We start from the raw sequence: 22,944 nt of genomic DNA on the forward strand, positions 1-22,944 counted from the left end.
CAGGTAGCACCCCAGGGGGAACCCATCACGCTACTGCCTATAATAGAAGGAAGAACTGGGCACAGTAACAGCTGCAGGCCTTTTATGACTAAGTAGGGAATTTTCTGTTTTGAGTGACGGGCAAACATACAGTTCCAATAGTTATTGCTTCTTTCTGGGTCTGGGTCCTGTAATCCAGCATATGGTCCCCAAGTATGAACCAGTTTTCACAGCTAAAACTAGCTTTTGGGTCAAATTTGACTAGACTGTTCTTTTAATGATTGAAAAAAAGAAATAAATATTGGCTTTTATAAAAATTAGTACCCACTATTAAGGCATGTGAGAACTTCCTGGACATACTAATACTGAGGCTAGGTTAAAAATTCATCAGGATATGGATTGAGCTTGGAGGTTCTTTCTGCCTGCCTGCCTGCAACTAAAGAAAATATTGCTACCCTGAGGAGATAAGAAATAAGTGTCAAAATTTTAGCTAATTCTATGCTTTCACAGGGAAACTAGTAAATACCACTAAAGGGCCAAAAACAATCAGGATCCAGTGACTTCAAAGATAAAGTGAGGATCTCAGGAATCTTTTAAAATTCATTTCTGATTAGATTAAATTGGGCATAATATTCACTCCCAGGATACTGGCAATTGACACTGGGCCAGATTTTCAGAAGTATTTAAATACCTAAATATGCAAATAGGCACCTAATGAAATATTCAGAAGCAATTAAGCAGATCAGGTCGTATAACTCCTGTCAATTTCAATGGTGAGGTAATTCTATCTACATCTTCAGGTGACTGATTCAAATGTGTGCTTTTTTCACTGCATTAACTTTCAGCCATTACAGAGCAAATCCAAAGCTTGAGGGATTTTTGCATATTTAGTTTTAGATGTTTAGTTCTGTACTACAGATTAAATTCTACCAAAATTCTGCTGTGTTCAAAACTCCAAGAGCTCTTTTTAGAGAAAAACCTAGATAATGGAGTTAGAGTATTTCCTTTTTCTTGAACTGAATCATTTCAAATTCCATGTTTCTAACTGGTCCAGAGACCTCATGTGTTGGTGACTGAGGGAAGAATAGTTCTGGCACGAAAGTAGCAGGACTTTGCTCTCTAGTCGTGGTTTCTGGAGGGGAGGTATATCTTGGAAACTCTTTATATTTATGGTTAGAAAAAGAATCAGATCTTTTGTACTGTGAGAAACTGGATACATGCTTTGGAAATAAGATCAAATATATCCAAGATTAATCTGTCTTCCATTTCACAGAGAGACCCAGATCTTGAGGAGGACATACTGAGTTTTAAGGAGTTTTGGCAGGAGGCACAATCATTAAAGTCCTGTATGTATTGAGGGATCTTTCATCTGCAGTTTAGATTCATGCCCTTCATGGTTAGTGAACATAAGAGGGGGAAAGCTCCTATGCAGTGACTTGGTTTTGATAAGTAGTGAGGCCATCACAGAACACATGATCATAGGAAATAACCTTTGATCGAGTGATTGTGATTTGACTCAGCTTAAATTAAAGAGAAGAATAACCAAAAAAGGTAATCAATCATGGTTGTTTATTTCAAAAGGGACTTAAAGGGAATTAAAGAAGTCAACTGGAATGAATAGCTCAAAGGCTTAAATGCGGAGGAGGATTGGAATTTCTGTCAATCAAGAATACAAAAATTATGTTGCACCCCAAACAAGGGGAAAAAACTTGTAGGGAAAGGCACTGAACCAAGCTGGATGAATAATCACCTTAAAAAGTTACTAGGAGTAAACAGAGAGTCTACAAGAAATGGAAAAAGAATTCATTAGCAAAGAAAGCTACATCATGGAGGTTAGAAAATGTAGGAACAAAATGAGAATTGCTAAAAGTCACGATGAATTAGCTCTTGCCAAGGAACTTAAAATAAATAATAAGAGAAGGTTTTTTAGTTATATAAATAAAAAGAGAAAAAGGGAAGATGGAGTTGGGCCACTCTTCACTGTGGATGGGGAGGAGATTAGAGATAATCTAGGTATGGCTTAAAAACTCAATGAATACTTTGCCTCAGTTTTCAATAAGGATGCTAATATGGAATATGTGTGTAAAGGCAGGATGGCTGATGGAAATGAGTGATGGAAATGGAAATTACCACATTTGAGATGGAAGAAAAACTTGAACAGCTTAATGCACTCAAATAGGGGGAACAGATAATTTCCATTCTAGAATATTGAAATAAAATGGTGCATGAGATTGCTAGTCCAGTACATAACAACAGCAAGACTGGGTCAGACCTAAGGTCCATCTAGCCCAGTATCCGGTCTTCTGACAGTGGTCAATGGCAGGTGCCCCAGAGGAAATGAACAGAACAGGTAATCATCAAGTGATCCATCCCCTGTCGCCCATTCCCAGCAAACAAAGGCTAGGAACACTATCCGTGCCCATCCTGGCTAATAGCCATTGATGGACCTATTCTCCATGAAGGAATCTTCCAAACAAGGATTTTTAATAAATCCATTTATTTGGGAGTGATATTGTTTAACTGAAGACCTATACCTAAGACAGTGTCAGGGGGAAATGATCCGGCAGTCTGACCTCATGAGTACAAAAGGCTTTAGAACAAATTATTTAGGAAAGAATAATTAAATTCATGGAGGCAAATGAGAAAAAGAGAATATGATGCAACATGGGTTTACCAAAAGTAGATCACTGCAGACTAATCTGATACCCTTCTTTGAAAAGATAACTGATTTTTTTAAGAGGAGGAAAATGCAGTACATTTAATCTACTGGGATTTTAGTAAAGCATTTGACACGGTACCACACAGAAAATTATTAGTTAGGTAAGAGAAAATAGGGATTAGTACAAGAACTGTAAGGTGGATAAGAAACTGGCTAAGGGGAAAAGGCAATGGGTTGTACTAAAAGGTGAATTATCAAACTGTAGGCAGTTCCTCAAGGATCAGTCTAGGGCACAATCTGCTTTAATATTTTTATTAATGACCAAGGTCACAAAGTTAAACTGAGAAAGAGGATGGAATGAGAGCAAACTGGCTGAAGCAAAGTAGCTGGACACAGCAAAGCTGATATTTGGGAGATGGAGAAGGATTGTTAGGGGTAGGGCAGAGAGACTATTTCTTCCCGTGACTAGGCTCAAGAAGTTTGCAGTGTTGAGGTACTCTCAGATCTCCTGGTGCTTCTAGAATCTGAGCTTGTCTCAGTGGGCAAAAATCAATGATGTCCATTTTGCGTAAGCTCCAGACCTCACCATAATAGTCCCGCCTATGCAATTTCTACATTGGATTAGCTCTAATTAAGGCCATGCTTGAAAGATCATGTTGAAAGCATGTGCAAGATGTAACTGCCCACCTATTAAGTTGTACTGGAAAACTAAACATAGTACACTAGTTCCACAAGAACAGCAGTGGCTTCCCTTTTCCGTTTTCAAAGCATAGACACTGATCTATAAAACCATATATGAACTAGGTCCTGACTATATAAGATATTGCCTCTCCCTCCCACTTATGTCCTGCGCAACAGTTGACATCAGCTATAACATTTCAGCTAACTGTTCCCCCCTGCAGCAGTCTGGGGGAAGCAAATTCCCATCGGAAGCCACTGACTCTGGAATTCACTCCCTTTACTTGTACAGCAAAGCCCAAATTGGTTCACCTTCAGGCTAGTACAAAGCCCAACTCTTTTCTAAAGCATTTTCATGAATGAAAGTTGGTGAGGCTAGGGAGTGGTTTTTTTCTGGGGAATGTCATTGTTAACTTTTAACTTGAAAGAATAAAAAAAAAAGTTCTCTCCAAGTTTTATTATATTGTGGAAATGTGTTCCAAGACATGTGAAAGGAGTGCATTTCACTATAGAAATCTAAAAATAATTAAGCATTTACCTATATATTTACACTATAAATGTAGATCAATGTAGTTTGAATCATAATTAGCCAGTCCAACAGAAACAAACCTCTGGGTGACAAACTGTATTGGCCCACAAGACCAGCTTTAAAACATTCATTTAAATTATTGTTTCCATCTATATTTAATTAAAGCTCAGTATACCACCATGGAGGCATGATGCCTGGGTGCCTGTTATTTAACCATAGCCTCTGGCATCAATCCATACAACTTTAATATTCACCTCTGAAAGCGTATCCCAAAATAAATTATTCAGCTATTGAGAAGGCATCTGATGTACACTTACTGTGCAAAGTTCAACCACAGTATGCAATAGTCTTTAAAATATAGAGTGGTATTTTGTTTGTTTTAAATAATATATCATATAGTTTACTACACATTCATATGTATCGATAAAGGGTTTGAAATTCATAAAAACGCTGCAACTAAGAACTTTCTACTGACACAGTTTTTTGATACTTTGATACTTTTTTTGGTTAATGGTTTTAGTGTTAATTTTCCTGTATCAGATCTACCATCTATGACTAAGCTCCTGAAGCGTTACCAATGTGTGTTTGTATATCTCCTTGTCTTCTTTCCCCATTTAGCTCTTTGCCCCTCCTGCTGATGCCTTCCCTCTCAAACCCCTAATCAGTTCCATCTCTTACCCACCCTTTCCTCCCCTGTTCCCAATAAATTTAGCTCTCTAATCCTCACCTGCATTCCCTCCTGCTCATTTATTCTCAGCACTCTGCAATTCTCCTCCTAGCTTCTTGAGAGCTTATATTCAGTTACTCATGGATTATAATCCCTAAATCATTTTCAAAGTCACTGCTTTCCAAGATAAAGTCCCCCATTCTACGTGCATGGCCTGCATTCCTTGTTCCTAGACGTATAACTGCATTTGGCTATAATAAAGCACTTTTTGTTTGTATGATTTCCCTGTCTTCTCCATTATTTATCATTGCACCAATTTTTGCTGTTATAATTTATAAATGATGTAGTGATTTTATGTTTACTTCCAGCTCATTGATGAAAATGTTGAATAGCATCAGGCCTAGTACCACTCTTGCATAACCCCACTAGAAACACTTCCATTCAATAATGTTTCACCACTGACAACTATTTTTTGAGATCTGTTCTTAATCATTTTAACATGTGCTCTACTGATATTATATAGTACCAGTTTTTAAATCAAGGTTCACATAGTACTGAGTCAAGCACCTTACAAAAGTCTAAGTATGTATATCTATAACTATATATATCCAGTTACCTATATCAAAAATTGAAATCAAGTTTGTTTAAAAGACCTGTTTTCCATAAAACCAGGTTAACTGGCATTAATTGTATTCCTATACTACAGTTCTTATGACCTGAATCCCATAATCAGCTTTTTCCATTATTTTGCCAAGGACCGATGTCAGGTTTACCAGCCTGTAGTTATCTGGTTTATCCAGTTTGTCCTTTTTGAATATTGGCACAACACTCTTCTAGTCCTCTGAAATTTCCCCAGTATTCTAATTTTTAATAAATCTTATAATTGGTTCAGAGATCTCTTCAGATAACTCTTTTAGGACCTCTGGGTGCAAGTTATCTGGGCCTGCTGATTTTAAAATGTTTATCCCTAGTTGATGTTTCTAACTTCCTCCTCAGTTAGTAACAGCCTAGAAAGTACTTTAAATATCCTCAAATAATGAGTCCATCATCTTGCTTCTTTCTGCATACAGAACAGAAATATTTACTGAACACTTCTGCCTTTTCTGCTTCATTATTAACAGTTTTACCATCTCCATCTAGTAATGGGTCCCTACTATTGTTAGAATCTCTTCTGTTCCTGATACATTTTTAAAAATCCTTCTTCTTGTCTTTAGCCCTGCCAGCCTTGGATTTTCCCTGATGTCTTTAGCTTTCCTTATCAATTTTCTGCACTTCATAACTTCTAATTTATATCAATTGCTACCTATTTGCCCATTTTTCTATAATGCTTTTTAATTTTTAATTGGTGCCTTAACTTCACTGAAATGGGATGGGCTTTTAGCCACAGTTGTCATCCTCCTTCATTGCAGAATCATGGATTTTTGATCATCTAATATATTCTTCTTTAAATATTCCCAATTTTCAGTCTAATTCTTTTCTCTGAAACAATTTCACTCAATTTTCTTGAGCACTGGGAAATTAGCTCCTCGGAAGCACCAGGCATATATATTTTTGGTTGGGATTGTCCTCTGTTTGCCATGTTAAATCATCTTCTTTCATATGGCAACAGTGGAACACTGAAAGAAACAGTGTGACTACAGTTGAATCTTAAGGTATCTGAGTTAAGAGCAAATGAGGTAGCCATGTGAATGACTGTGACGCCTCCAGGATGAATATAGATTGGGCAATCGTCCATGATGTGTCCAACAGTTACACCAAGACACAGTTGCGGTTCAGCGATTTTCTTATTTTCCATCCATCGAGTAAGTATGCTTACCTTTTATGTTAGATGTGGATATGATTTAGAGCTGTCCATAGCCACTGTGGGGAGGAGAAGTCTGACACTTGCACAGTTGAGTCATCAATTAGATTTTTGTGTGGTATGTCGGTAGCCACCCAGGCTTCAGACCATCTTCTGCAAATGTCCTTAACTTCCACAAAGAGGGCTGTGGCACAAGACCAGTAGGGTTTTCTTGATTTTAGTTGGTGGTGAGTCTGGTGCTCTAGATCATGGGGGAGCGCTAGTGTGATATTTGCTATGATCTTCCCTAACTGTCACAGCCTCTCACTGGAGATTTGCTTGCACAACATTAGCCAGTACCAATAATCATGGAACCAGCATTGATATGAGGGTGCCACTAATTATGCAAAAAGCTGTGTTAATTTCAGTGTCCACTAAAAGAGTGTGTGGACTTCCACTCCAAAACTGGGACACACTGTTCCACTATGGAATGGAGTGGGCTAGTGTCCATGTTCAGAGTGTGCAGGTGTCACTTCCCCAAGATGTTCCTGAAATCTTCCGTATGATGTTGACCCTGGTCTTTGTTCTCCTTTTGGTTGGTTCAAGAAGGAGATGGAAACTGAGCATGCATGCTGTTATCACCAGTGCCTCAGATTATGACCATGCATCAATGATGACCCACAGAAACTGATGTTTAATTTCTTCTTGGCTTGGGTATTATTCAAATGAAAATCTGAGATCCCTGCTTTTGAGGCATTTGGCTTTAACCAATATGCCTTGAAATAGGTTTCTAGTGTTTGTAGGTCCTGTTCTAGAACCTTTTCTGAGGTTTCAAATGAGGAAGTCTGAGCAGACAGCGCGATGTCATCCGAGTACATGAACTTGTGGGAGGATGTTGGTGGAATAATTGCTGACAGATAGTTGAAAAGTTCTGGAGCTAAAAGGGACCCTTACAGGAGTCCTCTGTTCAGTCTTTACAGGCTGCTGCTAGCATCACCAAGAGACACCGTGAATCTGAGCTTCTTCAGCATTTCAATGATGAGCCTAATTCTAGGGCAACAGAGTATGGTATTGCAAGTTTCAGTAGAAGTCCTTTCTGCCATACTGTATTGTATGTGAAACTAAGATTGATAAATATTGTTGCTGTTTTAAATTGGCGTTGATAGTCAGCTTCTCTATAGTCAACACAAGGACTTGGTCATAACAGTTTCTGCCTATTCTGAAACCAGCTTGTTCTTTGGGGGACTAGTTCCTCCACCAATGGCTTCATTCTGCAAAATAGAAGCTGCTCCAATAGCTTATAGCAGCCACTAAGAAGCACTATAGGTCAATAACTTTTTGGATTAGTTGCCTCTTTTCCTGGTTTGAGAACAGCTATAATTTTTGCCCTTTTCCATTCTTTTGGTATTCTCCCCAAGGAGCGGATATTGGTAGAGAGACCATCTAGCCATTTTCTCACTATATGGCCCAAATGCTTTAAGAACACAGGGAATACGCCATCAAGACCAGCTGCTTTTCCAGGCTTTATTTGGGTGAAGCCACTGTCCACCTCCTCCACTGAACAGGGTACAGAAAATTGGGGAAATGTTTGGCATCATTTGAGGGCATTATAGAGTTCTTTATTGACTTTATGGTAATTTTGTCAATTAAGTTGGCAATTAGTTGCCATGCTATGGCGTCTGAGCTCACCTGCGGAGATATACAGATTGCAGGTGTCACTCCACCAAGGGCATGGAGGAGACACCAGACCTTGACTTCGTGAGGTCAAGGGCCTCCACAGTGTCACATTATCTTTGCCTTTTTGACTAGTCTCAAGACTGAAGCAATGGTTTTGCTGTATCTGGTTGTCCATTTGCCTTATACTGTCAAAGGAGTTCTTCACTCTTCAGTGTCCAACAGGGAGTGAAAGTCTTTCTGTATCCCCTCCGAATACTGACTTTGACAGCTATTATAAGACTAACCAAGTGACGATAATTGGTGGAGGTTGGAGGAATCCATGTCACAGATTTCTCTATTATACTACTTTCCCAAAGTTCCACACCGAGGCTTCAAGATAGAGCAAAATAGCGGGATTTGGAGATTGACCTGTATCACAGTGGGTCTGCGTAGTCTGTTGCGAAAGTCATTGAGACTAGAACCTCAAGGTACACACGTACCTATTCCCTTTGATTGCACATGGAGACTCTCTGAAGACAAAGAGCGGCCGTTATCATCCTGCGACAAAGCAAACGTCAGACATATAGCATGGGGGGAGGGATGATAACCTGCTACATGAGTAAGCACAACTAACATAAAATTGGTGACAGAATGTCCTGAAAAGGCCTCCTAGTCAGCAAAGCCATGGAAAAAATGGACCATTCTAAGTCAAACCAGATACCAACCCTTCACTGCATATAATACAATTAAACATTGAGGGTTTATCCAGCACAAAATGTGACTACCTCAGGAAGAGCCTACAAACAGATGAAATTGACAGCCTTGCACTGCAGGAAACACACATCGAGTGAGAAAACCACCAGAGAGATCAATGGATACATCCTTGTCTCAGCAGTCAACCCATGTCAAAGATGACTTGAAGAAGAAACACTACTCAGGTCCTCCCAAATATGTCCCTTAATTCCATCACCATCAAGGTCAGCAACCTGACTGTAGTGAATGTCTGTAAACTCCCATTAATGAGTGCAAGCCACCACACCATATATGTCAGCAACAGTTTGTACGGTTATGACTCCAAAGATTTTGCAAAAGAAAAATTGTCATCAAGGGCAGCAACAAAAGACCTTTGCCTGCTCTACAATGCTAAGAAGTGTGCCACATTTAGGTTAGCATTCTGATAAAAATGCCATATTAAATGTAATCAGCTTAGGATCACTGTTCCCAGGGCAACCACCAACTTCTGTCCTTTGATTAATTGATTAATTCATCTTTATCCATCATATGAAATCCAAAATAGAATTACCTCATGTAGAGTTCAATACCTTTTGTTAGAAAATCCATCATCCATATTTTTAGAAGCAAATGATGTTTTACGACTGGCTATATTAAACGTCCATAACTTGTTTGCAAAATGAAAGTCCCCACCCATAACATCACATGTTTACTTTCTATACATTAAAGGTAGGTGTTGGAGTAACTGATCCTGTTCTCTGGATTGATTTGGCGGTTGTAACACTCACCCACTGCTTGGCTTTATAGTTAGCACTTGGCTTCACATGCATTCAAGATCTGCATTTCTGAGTTAGCAGTAATTCTAAAAGAAGGCAATGGATCTTTAATGTCAGATGCCACAGGTACACCTTCCCCTTTTTCCTATTCTATCCTTTCTGAACATGTTCAGAACAATCCAGTCATGCAAATCGTTCCACCAAGTTTCAGTAACGCCAACTATATCAAATTTCTTTTCATCAGTGAGACTATCTAATTCTTCTTGCATATTACCCAGACTCCAGATATTGGTACATTAAATAGAAAAAAAAACTTAGTTAATGCAGAGTTAAAGTTGCCTGGTGACAGACAGTTCATGCCCTTCCAAAAAATCAAGTTCAGCAAAACCAGGAAATACAAAGTTAACATAAATGCCCATGCAACCTTAGCTCTGCCCCCGCACCCTGCAGCTAGCAAGAGACACTGGGAATTATCTGCATATACTCCAGCTGCTTTCAGTGTTTTAGGTGCAGTTGTATTGAACGTTGGAATCAGTAGATGGGGATTTAATGACTGGTAGGCAAAAGGAGGCATCCTGGGTGCAAGTGTGAAGGGGCTGTAAAAAGTGGAATATTTGGGCATAGTGCAGGCACAAGAAGCGCCTTTCCATTACGGTGAAAGGCAGAGTGCAAGTATCTGCATTATCGATGGTTTAGGGCACCTCTCACAAAAGGCAGAGTTAAGATTACATGGGTATTTACCTTAACTCTGTATTTCCTGGTTGTCAGATGTTTGAGTTTTGTTGAACTTCATGTTTTAGAAGGTCATGAGTGGTCACCAGGCAACCTTAACTCTGTGTTAACTTACTTTTTTTGGCAATTAATTTCCTATCTTTTCAAAACAGAACAAGAAATGTTTGTTGGTAGAGTTAGTGGCCATTTAGGCACTTTTAGTTCTCACCTAGGTTTGTAGCTGATATGCTACTGTGGCTAGGTAATCAAAATACCTAGCTTTTATGTAGTTAGGCTTGACAGGATTCTATTTTTTTTAAATCGATAGATATCAATAAACATCTATTTCAGTTGACACACCAAAAAAACACACATGAAAAAAATCCACAGGAAACAGTTAATATGAATGCAGCCTCCCCCTGCACCTGCTGAGACTGGGCCTCATTAGCTCTCTCGCAGGACAGAGTTTTCTGTGGCCCTGCTGCCATGGGTCTTGCTCCCTCACTAGCTCTGCCCCACAAGGATAACACCCTTCCCTTCACCTTGCACTTGCAAGGATGAGGTGTCGCCAGCCCTGTGCCAGCACAGGAAACCCTTTGCAGCCCTGCTGTCACAGGTGTGAGAATGGGGTCATGATAGCAGGCCTGCAGAGGGCTACCTGCAGGGCTGCAGGGCCAGTGACACTTGATCCCTGCAGGGGTAAGGTGCGGGGAAGGCTGTGGTCCTGACAGGGCAGAGCAGAGATCCTTGGGCCAGGACTGCAAGTAGGAGGATTAATCAATCAATATTAATTGTCAAAACTGAAAAAAAATTCCAAACCTTGATTTTAAAATTGTCAGTGATCCACCACCACGCTTCGTAAATTGTCTCACTGGTTAATTACCCTCACTGACAAAATTTATTCCTTATTTCCTGTTTGAATTTGCCTGACTTCACCTTCCAGCCATTGGATCATGTTGTACCTTTCTCTGCTAGACTGAAGAGCCCACCATTAAATATTTGTTCTCCATATACATACATTAGAAAACGTGTTACAGTGATAGATTCAAAGAGCTCACTCTATTTAACAAACAGAAAGTTAAGGGGTAACTTTATTAAGTCTATATATTCCATTACCTTCTCTTTGTTAAGCTAAATAGAGTGAGTTCTTTGAGTCTATCACTACAACGCGTGTTTTCTAATATATGTATATGTACATATAAACCAGGGATCGGCAACCTTTGGCATCCATCCCATCAGGGAAATCTGCTGGCAGGCTGGGACAGTTTGTTTGCTTGCAGCATCCACAGGTTTGGCCAATTGAAACTCCCAATGGCCGCAGTTTGCCATTCCAGGCCAATGGGGGATGCGGGAAGCAGCGGCCAGCACATCCTTCGGCCTGCGCCATCATTCTAATTTTGTTAATCAAATGTCATGAAGTACCAAGTCTAATGCCATACAGAAGCTTGTAGTCTCATTAAAAAAAGATATCAAGTTAGTTTGACAGGATCAATTTTCCAAAAACTCAAGTTGATTTTACATTAAACTACATTACTCTCCTTTAATAATTTATTAGTTTGGAGAGGCATTAAGTAACCTATCCACTTCAATGAGATGTTCTCAGCTGAAATAATACCCGATGGAGATAAATATAGCCTGAAACAATAGCTTTGATACGTGTGAACTACTCAATTTATGTCAGTGGGTGCATTCATTCCCCATACCCAGTGTTGCAGAGGCTGTGATATGGATTAAGCATGCCCTTTCTCAATTCCTTATCCCAGTGTCAGCAGTGTATTCTTGGTGCATGCCCTAAACTCCTCTCCCCTACTCCTTCAACCCAATCAGTGTTGTGATAATCTGGTCTACAAATTTACCCTAATTGTAAATTCTACTGTAAAAAGTGAGTGTATGTTCATAAGATAGCACAATAATCTATAACAAATATTGATTGACAGCTACAAAAAAATCAAAATAAGTCCAAACAGAAAGGCCTACTGATATAACTCAAGGTAAACATTTAAATCATACTTGCTATAAACAGAAGATGTGGAACTGGAAATTAACCAAAATTGGTGTGTTGGATATTAGGCCTAATTGGTGGACAAATTAATGAGAGGATGGGCTATTTCATCCATCAGTCCTTTTTTTGGATCCTTAAAGAAAGAGCCTTCACAGGGGAAACAAGAAAAACAAACTAAAGCTATTGGAGCAAGCTTCACCATCATGACTGCCACCCCCACTGTCTCCTGGGACCAGACCTTCTTCATCCTGATCCTGACGAATGTCCTGACCAGAACAGACAGGAAGCCAGATGACATCATCACTTCTACCGCCTCAGCTGCATCCCAAATACCACTCAAGATGAAACAGGATCAAACTGTAACAGAAGCAGCCATAACAGCTCTAGCCAATCTCAACTAACTTCTTCTCTTTACCCCAAAAGGAACGTTATTACCATCGAACACTGTTAAACAAGGGTTATATTTTCCTTTCAAACCTCTCTCCAACAAGAAAGGGAAACAAAAAATGTAAAGTAAGGCTTTCATTTTAGCAACATTTCAATTGCTTTAACTGTTTTGCCTTTTTAGTACCTTTTAATAAAAGGTTTTTAGTGGTATTTGCCATAGTACTAAGCAGGCTAAGGTCTCTGTATACCAAACCCTGAACCTTGCTTAACACTGTTTAACATTGGACAGCAACTGGGTTATGTTAACATCTTTGGGCACCTATATTCCATCTAAATTAACGCAATATCACTCTCTCCTCCCAGCAAACATTTGCTTGTGTAATTCATTTTCTTTTCAATACATAGTTTAAGTGTCCTATGATGTATTCAGATTACATTTTCCCACAATTAAAAAAAAAAAACCTTTGACAGAGGCAACCTGGAACAAGATACCTCCTTTTTTATTTCAGCTTTCTGCCCTGGACTGGATTTGAATTCATAGTGCTGGGGTGGTGCTCAGATTCAATGACCATTACATAACATCAGAGTTACAAGATCCTATGACATAGAGGTAGTTTTCCAGATAACCTCTTTCTCTGCGTATACTAAGTGTAATTCATCTTGCACACTGCCAGAGAAGTCTTTGACTAATAATGTTTTAATTTGATTTTTCCCACAGGGCTAGTGGGTGCATATACTCCATTTGGGTAACTCTCAAGCATTTGAGATACTTGTGCGATGACCACTGCTCTAGTTTGATCTCTGTCTGTGAGCAAAAATTCACTACCAGAATATGTTAACATTAAGAAAAGCTTTTTTCTTCCCACGGGGTTGTATCTCGGGAACCAATAGCCAAATTTGGATCAGTGGCCAAACCACACACCCACACAAGGAACAAAATTTGAAAGCAATCCCAGTAACTGTACAGATTTTGGAATACTTATGACAGTCAAGCTTTAAACAGAAATCTGGTCTTAAGCTTAACTATTGTAGAGCTGGGCCGCTCCACTACAGTAAGAAAATTAAGTTTCTTCTCTTCCCATTCTGTGTCTCATTGGTTCAATTTGTTCATAACACACTGCGTTTAACATTATCTGTAAGGTACATCATTGTCCATAATTAAAATCCACCTTCAAACATAAATAATTGTTTCAGACAGTCAACCTGATATACTCATAATAGTGTGACCAAGTAAATTTCTCTTAGATTAAAAATGTTGGAAAATTAGTGGTTTTATATGTGAATAGTAGATGAGAAATCTTAAAATGTTGAACCCTGTCTTGTACTGTCACATACACTAGTTACAACACCTGGAGGAAAAAAAGAGAGACATAGCTCTGCATGTAGAAATTGGATTCAGGATTATTGAGTTTTTTCTCCACTTGTCTCCTCCACATAAGCATACGGTCTAGAGTGATATGGGAAGGATACAGAAAAGTTATGTAAAGAAAAAAAATAACATTTTGGTTTAAAATAAAAATAATCTCAACAATGATATTTCAAAAAATCTTCTTTGAGCTATTAATTACACACTAATCAATTTGAAAGCTGTGCATTGTTCAAGCAATCTGAATTATTATAACATAAATATACTTACAGCATGTGCTCCTTGTATTGTCCGTATGAGATTAATTCCTTTCCATACATATATATCTCCATTAAGTGCACCAGAATGTGTCACTTCATCTCTTGCACAGGCTAGGCAAAGTATAGTTTGGAGATCACCAGTCTTGCCAAAAACACCACGCTTTGGTGTCAATGAATTGCCACACAAGCTCCAGAACTGATAGATAAAACATATGGTATAAAAATGGTGTTTATTCTGCAAAAGTCATGTGAATTTTGCAAACAATGTAGTGTATGCATATTTGAGAGTGAGTGAGAGAGAGAAATATACTAGAGCCAAGAGACACAAAGTATTGTACTCTTCATTAATCTGGTTCTCCAGTGTGCCACCTGTAGCCATTTTTTTCCGGCTAACCAAAGTCTTTTACTTCCAATAAGCATACTAATTTCATATATTTATGATCCTTTGTGTGAAAGAGTTTCCTGGTATCAGTTTTAAATAAAGCTCAAATGTCTTTACTGATCAAACTTTCACTGTTAGGTTCAATATTATTGCTGGTTTTGTAATCATTCAAAAGAGTTGTTTCATAATGAAATGATCTGATTTTTTTCATGATGCAATACATAAAATATCCTTTGTGCTTTAGTGACATATTTTCAGAGCAACAGTAGAATGTGATGTTCAGAAGCTAGAGCTATGATTTGCATGTTTCAGCACAAGTAGGTGCATGCAAGATTCATGTTATTCAACATGGACAATAGGAAGCACAGTTATTACTTGAACATCTGAAGCCCTCTAAATTCCAAACTACTCTTTTCTAGGAGGATGTTTCTTTGGCTATGTTAGTTAACATCAAAATAGATCTCAACTCAAGTAGTAAGCCAATAAATAATGAAGATTTCTTTTACTGAAAAGCAAGAATGAAAGAGATAACAGAAAGAAATTTCCAGTTTCTGTGCATTACCACAACTTCATAGGTTTGGATTTGTTTGGGAAGGGGAGTGAAAGGTGTTTATGTGAACAGGGACAAGTGCTGGGAGAGTTTAAATTTTGAGTTAGATACGTGAGGATTTTTAAATTCAGCCATTGGGCCAACTGGTCTATGCTACAGTTTTGTTTTGGTTTTTAATATTTTGTATATGCAGACAGAACTCTGGAAAGGAGTATTTAGATAAACTGAAATAAATTTTAAAAGGACACCTGGAGAACTATCAGTAGCAGTTAGTTGCCCTATGCTTTGTTTTTTTCTGTCTTTAGGGGAAAAACAAGGAAACTAGAGTGCACACATTTTCATTAAAGTGATTTGCATGCAGATCTCTCAGTCCTGAGTTTCACAGACCCATCCTGCTTTGCCCCTCAAACTCCCTTATCCCATTTGAAGCAGAACATTTCCAATATTTAGATTGCCATGGGCCCCCTGTTTGAGAGGGCAGTCAAACTGAGTGGCATTGTGATCTGGCATATGGAGTTGCATCGCCCCTCAGGTTTGGCCTGGCCATCCCTCTATCTGTTTATGAAGGGGCAGAAAGGCCAAACCTGAACAGTGTAGGTTTTTGGATTTGACCCAAGCCCATCTACCCACCCTCACTTTTTTTTTTTTAATTACTAGCAAACTGAAAAATAAATTATTCACCCAGCTCTAGTCCTAATTGACCACTTCCTAACCCAAAGGTCTTGGCAGGTACTAGGTCTGCAAATACTGTATCCTCAGAGCTGGAGTTACAGGCTAACTATTGACCCACTCTCTTGCTGTATCCTTCTTTTACCTGGTATGCAATGCAGATCTATGGCCATACAGGCTGCCACACCTTGTACTTTACTGAAAAATCCTGCTCACTTTTTCTATGCACATAAATATGCAGTAGAGTGCACAGGAACTGCTGAGCCAATTTTGCAACCCTGTGCTGAATGTCATGTAGCATTTACTTCATTCACCACAAACAAGTAACACAAACTGTCTCAAGAGATGCACCATCATTTTCCCTATACCCCTCTGTACTAAATTTAGACTCTTAATCAGCATTTTTGTTGCTCACAACCTGTTAAAAATTCTGAATAAAGGACATTAGTAGAAGGATTGCAGCAGTTACCTAAAAAAAGATTTTCATATTTCCAGTAGTTATTGAGAAATAACCATACAGTGATTATGCAAATCCCTGCACTTGAACTCTGATTGGTTAATTATACCAGTACAAAGATTTACATACTGCGTTACCTGAGAAATAACAGTATGATCATTGTAAAAATTGTCATTTCAATCGATGTAGGCAATTCCATTTAATAATATAACAATTTGCATACTCCAGTCAAATACCTAGTCAACATGAAGTCTATCCAGAGATTATATAATGATTCCTAGCATGAGAAATAATTGTTGATGTTAAAAAGGAATATCATGAAGGATTATACATATTTTTAAAAAGTCGGACCTCTTGCTTAATCAGGATGCTATTCAAGATCTTGGGTTAGGATTTTTTATTTAAATAATGCATGACCAAATAGCTCCAGCCTAGTTGTTAAAGATGCTCAGAATATGATTTAATTAAAATGGATTTTGTTAACTATAAGTTGCTAAAGGAAACTAATTTTTTAAAAATAAATAGGTTACTTTAGCAATCTGAGCCATTCTTAATATACAATTGTTTTTGGCAAAAGATAGAAGGACTAATTTGCCAGTGTTGCGCTATGTCTTGAAGTGGCAGAAAGTTAAGTAGCAATCAAGCTAATCGAAGTCTTTAAACTACATGATAAGCAGTATGTTAAATTAAAGTTGTATGAAATCTAGCTGACACACTGAACATTTTTGCCAACAAAGCAATAATAGTTTAATCCCTACATTCACTCTTTACAAGCAACATAAATTTCCGACCTGTCAATGATAAAAAAATCTCCTTTTTTAAAAAAGTACTCCCAGAGATCTGTGTAAACAAATGGCTATAGGGAATTTCAATTGCCACTCCTCATTTTTTAGTATAAATTAGGGATCAAATTGGGGCATATACAGGGATACCCATCTCCCCAAACACCACCCCCTCAGCCACCAATTTGTGCTCCAGAATCTTAGCTTTTCTATTTAAAGTTGCTCCCTCAATAAACGTTAAGAGAGGAGGCTCCCTGAACAGGAGGCAGGGTAGAAGCTTGGGCACCGACCATAATTGAATGGAATAATCTCTGCTGACTATAAAATCCACTAGTTCAAAACAATTCCAGTGAATGCTTGGAAGAAGGATGGACAGACAGACAGTTGCTAAAGATGGGTGAGAAGGATAGGGACCTAGGATCAAGATCAGTATGGGCTTTTAAGATGACTTGCTACTTATTGGACACAGTGGACACAGAAGGTATTTGAATGGGAGAAGAATGAGCTCCACTGTGTGAGAAGGGGTTATTCACCTTGTGCAGTAACTGTGGTTCTTTGAGATGTGTTGCCCTATGGGTGCTCCACCGTAGATGTATCTGCATCCTTGCGCCTCAGATTGGAGATTTCAGATAGCAGTGTCCATTCAGCCTCCAAATGTGCTCTCCCTGTCTCATGCCTTGCCTCAAGGCTATCCAGTTCTGCACAAGTTAACCACCCTCAGTTCCTTCTCTATTGCAGAGCCTCTTATTAACAGCTCACAAATCAAAGGGAAGGCTGTGGAGCACCCATAGGGGCACAGATCTCGAAGAACCACAGCAACTGTATAAGATGAGTGACCCCTTCTTCTTTGAGTAGTGTCCCTATGGGTGCTCCACTGTAGATGACTAGACAGCAGTATCCCGATGGAAGGATGGAGCTTTGGAGCCAAGTCTAATGTTGACGCCAAAACTATGGAGCCAAACATGGCTTCTGATGCCGAGTCATGCTGCACAATGTTCTGCAAAAGTTGCTGCTCTGCATATTTTTGTGATAGGAACATTTTTGACACAAGTGGATACAGATCTTGTAGAATGAATATGAACTCCAGATGGAGGTTGAAGATTGCGAGTACGATAGCAATAGTAATGAAGTTTGATATCCCTCTAAAAAGTCTTTGTTTCAAAAATCAAGGATCCTTTATACCTCTTTGCAATGGAAAGGAATCATTTAGGAGATTTTCTGAAAATTTTTGTTCTATCTAAATAGAATGCCAATACTCTCCTGATGTCAACTATATGCAATATTGCTTCTCTTTTGTTATGGTGTGGCTTTGGGAAGAAGGTTGGGAGGTGAGTAAGTTGGTTTATATAGAAGGCAGAGGATATTTTCGGGAGGAACTTGGAGTGTGGTCTCAGTGCAGCCTGAACTCTTAAAACACCAACACCACCACTGGTTGTGCAATTAGAGTGCTGATTTCCCCAATTCACCAAGCCGAGGTGATGGCTACTAGGAATGCTGTTTTCATAGATAGCTGTGTAAGCGAGAGTATGGCCAAGGGTTCAAAAGAAGACTTTGTAAGACAGTTAAGGTCCAGGTTAAAGATTTCATGTTGGTGTCAGGCATCCGACTTGTGGCAAGAGGTTACTCAGACCCTTAAGGAATCTTTTGTTGTAGGATGAATGATTACAGAGTAGCTGTCTATCTTATGATGAAAAGCTATGAGATATATCTTTACTGAGTTTTGAGATAATCCTGATCTAGGATGTAGTCTAGTACCAGTGGGAGGGAAAGGATGTTGGCATAAAATGTTTTGAATCATCAGATTTGGAATCTTTTCCACTTCTGGATATACATGTGACAAGCTGATGTTTTTCTGCTATGTAATAGCATCTCTTTAACATCCTATGAACAGGACTCTATGCTTTCGAACCATCGAGAAGCCATGCCTCGAGTCAGAAAACTTGCAAGCTGGGGTGGTGGATCTGTCTGGCATTCTGAAAGAGGAGGTGGGGAAGGGGCTGGAGTTTGACTGGAAGGCGTATTGTTAATTGTGGGACCATGCCTGTCTTCAGGGCCAGCTCCAGGCACCAGCATTCCAAGCAGGTGCTTGGGGCAGCTATCTGCAAGGGGCGGCAGTCTGTGTGGTTTTGCCCCCAAGCAGCGTGCCAAATTGCCACCGCGGATGGCGGGGGCAGTCCGTGTGCCATTAGGGCGGCATGTGCGTTTCCGCGGCGGCGGCAATTCGGCGGCAGCTTCTATGTTCAACTGTTTGTGGCAGCGCAGCTTCTGTCTTCTGGCTGAAGACAGAAGCTGCCGCCGAATTGCCACCACCGCGGAAACATGTTTGCCACCCTAATGGCACACAGACTGCCCCCGCCGTCCACGGCGGCAATTCGGCGCGCTGCTTGGGGCAGCAAAAACAGTAGAGCCGGCCCTGCCTGTCTTGGCCATGTGTGGACTATAAGAATAACCTTTGCTCTTTCTTTTCTTATCTTGGGCAGGATTTCCAATATGAGAGGAATTAGAGTGAAAGCGTAAAGGAGACCCATATTCCAGTGAAAGAGGAAGGTGTCTCCGAGCAAATGATGCCACAGTCCAGCTCTGGAGCAATACTGGAAACATTTCTTGTTTTTGGCTGTCGCAAATAAGTCTATTTTTCAGACTCCTTCATGCAGAAATATGTTTTGGAGAACAGTGGAGTACTTTTCCCATACATATTCCTGCAAAAATGTCGTGCTGAGGGTGTCCGCTATGTTATTCTGTATACCCAGAAGTTAGGCAGATGATATGTTGATGCTGTGCTGAATGCAGCAATTCCGCTGTTTCACTGCCTTTGCACAAAGAGATGGTGATCTCACTCTGGCAATTTATGTAAAGCATACATGTTATGTTGTCTGTCATAACCTTTCTGTTTGCCTTTGATCAATGATATGAAATGTGAACAGGTGATCCTGACCACTCTGAACTACAACAGATTGACATGCAGTGTTGATTCCACAGGTTACCATTTGCTTGAACCTTGTGGTTGTCTAGATTAGGTCCCCAGCCCAGTAAAGATGTGTCTGTTGTCAATATCAGTGTTGGAGGTAGCTGAGTGAAGGCGACCCCGCACAGACATGCTGTGGATCTTTCCACCATTTGAGAGAGTCTTTGATTATCAAGGACATTAATAGTCATTTGGTCAATCTGTTTGTTTGGTGCATATTCCGTTTTGAGCCATGCCTGAAGGCAATGCAGGTGGAACCTTGCACGAGTTATTACAAGGTGCCTGCTGCCATGTACCCCAGTAGTTAAAGGCAATTCCTGGCCAAAGTCTGGGGGCTGATATGGATGGTGTCGATTAAGACTGTTAGCGTACTGAACCTGTGTAGTGAGAGGAAGGCTTTGACCTTTACTGCATCTAGATAAGCAGCAAAGAGTCCTGTGGCACCTTATAGACTAACAGACTAACATCACATCTTTTAGTCTATAAGGTGCCATAGGACTCTTTGCTGCTTTTACAGATCCAGACGAACACGGCTACCCCTCTGATACTTGCATCTAGATAGGCTCCTATGAATTCGAGATGTTGCACTGGAGTCAGAGTCAATTTTTGAGTGTTCAGATGTAGTCCCAACTTCACAAATAATCTATAGCAGTGGTTCTCAACCTGCGGACCAATCAGCACACAGCTGTTGCCCCATGTGACATCCTCAGGGTCATACAGGTAGTGTGTGTGTTATGTGAGTCACAATATACACCTCTACACTGATATAATGCAACCCGATATAACACGAATTCAGATACAACACGGTAAAGCAGTACTCCGGGGGGCGGGGCTGCGCACTCCTGCGGATCAAAGCAAGTTTGATATAACACAGTTTCACCTATAACGTGGTAAGATTTTTTGGCTCCTGAGGATAGCGTTATATCGATGTAGAGGTGTATAGAGAATTGCATATGGGCCCCACAATGGTAAATAAGTTGAGAAGCACTGATACATAGTCTTCTGCACGGCTGATAGGGCATCAAACAGTTGCACCTTGAGTAGGCAGTCATCTAGATATGGATATATCATGATTCCTAATTTGCAAAGACATGCTGCTACCACAGATAGGACCTTCAAGAACACTCTGAATGCAGACGATAGGCGTAATGGAAGTACCCTGAATTGAAAATGGTCTTGACCTAGGCTGAATCTCAGGAACTTTCTGTGGAATGGTTGGATCTTGATATGAAAATAAGCATCTTGTATGGCAAGGGCTGAGAACCAGTCTCCCTAGCCCAGATATGAAATTACTGATGCTAATTTAACCATCTTGAATCTTTGTGCCTTTACAGATTTGTTGAGCAATCTCAGATCCAGAATGAGTCTCCATCCTGTATTCTTTTTCAGTATCAGGAAGTATCTGGAGTATATATTCCCTCTGTGCTGATTGGGAACTTGTTCTATAGCACTGAGGTTTGACATGGTATATTTCCTGACGTAACAGACACTCATGAGAGGGGGTTCTTGGAGGGGGAGAGAGAGAGAGAGAGAGAGGATGGTTAGGAGGGAGGGAAAGTGGACTACATAACCATTGGAGATTATTTCCAGTACCCACTTATCTGACATCATGTTTTCCCCATTTTGTCAAAAGAACAATGCGGTGTCTAAAAAGATGTAGATAACATGAATTTTGTAGCAACTGATGGTGGCTAGGGGCCTAAGGCTATGTATCAAACTGATATTTCGACATTGAAGGCTGTGCAGTTGAGGTTTGGGGTGCTGCCACCCTTTGTTTTTGTATCTGTTGTCTCTTCCACTGAGGTTCATAGTTTCTCTGGGGTGGACGGAACTGGGCAGGTCAGGATCTTTGTGATGTCTGAGTTTTGCTGTACCTCCTTTTCTGTGCAGGTATGTAGATCCCCAGGGAATGCAAAATGGCTCAAGTAGTTTAGTGCATGGAGGGAATCAACTGTTTTTTTCCAATAAGAGTTTGGATCTTTTGACTGAAAGGTCTTCCTCAGTCATGTGGACTTCTCTTGGGAGGCTGGAAAGGTGAAGTCACATAGCTCTCCTGAGAAGCTGTATCAGCAGTGTCTAGTGAAGTCTGTAATGATGTACTTGCCAGAAGCTGGCCCTCAGCAATGATGAGTTGGAACTGCACTCTTTGATCATTTGGGAGATGTTCAATAAAGGTGCTGAATTTTGATAACTGATGTAGTTATATTTCACCATTAAGGCCTGATAATTAGCAATTCTAAACTGTAGGGTTGCTGATGAGTACGATTTCCTGCCAAATAAGTTCATTTTTTCCCAGTCCTTGTGACAGGGTGTTGATTTAGCATAGTGCTGTCTGCCACATTTATTTACAGCATCTATCACAAGGGAATTTAGTGATGGAGGGGAAAAGAGAAAGTCCACGTCTTAAGAGGGGACATAATATTTTTTATCTGGACTTTTGCATGTGGGCAGTATCATGGCTGGTGTTTGCCTGATGGGTTTGGCTGGGTCTAGTATCTTCCATATGTCCTTATCAGGTTGCATTGCATTCTCTATCAATGAGGCAATTGATAGAGAATGCAATGCGACCTGATAAGGACATATGGAAGATGTCCAGCAGCTTGTATTGTGTCTCCTTTATTTCTTCAAAGGGATCTGAAGTGAATCCACCACTGTCTTGGTGAGGTCTTGAAATTGTTTAAAGTCTTCTGGCATAGTTTATGGAGGAAGCATAATGGCTTTAAATGGAATGGATGATTAGATGTTTTTTAATGGAGTAATTTCTTTATCCAGTCTTACTTCCTATTCCTCAAAAATCTCCTCTTGAGGATCAGGAGGTCTAGAAAGGGAAGTTGAGGGAGATTGTTTTCCTCTATCCCTATGTGAGACATTTGAGGTCCCAGAGAACTGGTGTGTCTAGAGGTTTCCCATGGGTCCCAATATGGCCAATTGGAGTGGTGCAAGTGGGTGGGCCTTGC

At 39.9% G+C, this 22,944-nt stretch overlaps 1 protein-coding gene across 2 annotated transcripts in view; it reads right to left on the bottom strand.

Moving 5' to 3' along the window:
* EML5 (EMAP like 5) overlaps window positions 1-22,944 on the bottom strand; it is a 328,115-nt gene that overhangs the window by 216,539 nt on the left and 88,632 nt on the right. For both annotated transcript variants that reach the window (XM_075065608.1, XM_075065607.1), the window contains exon 5: window positions 14,193-14,378. In XM_075065608.1, coding sequence (XP_074921709.1) covers window positions 14,193-14,378 — 186 coding nt within the window. The remainder of the gene's footprint in view (window positions 1-14,192; window positions 14,379-22,944) is intronic.

This window comes from Chelonoidis abingdonii, chromosome 4 (genome assembly GCF_003597395.2).
Source record: "Chelonoidis abingdonii isolate Lonesome George chromosome 4, CheloAbing_2.0, whole genome shotgun sequence".
Classification (NCBI taxonomy): Eukaryota; Metazoa; Chordata; order Testudines; family Testudinidae; genus Chelonoidis; species Chelonoidis abingdonii.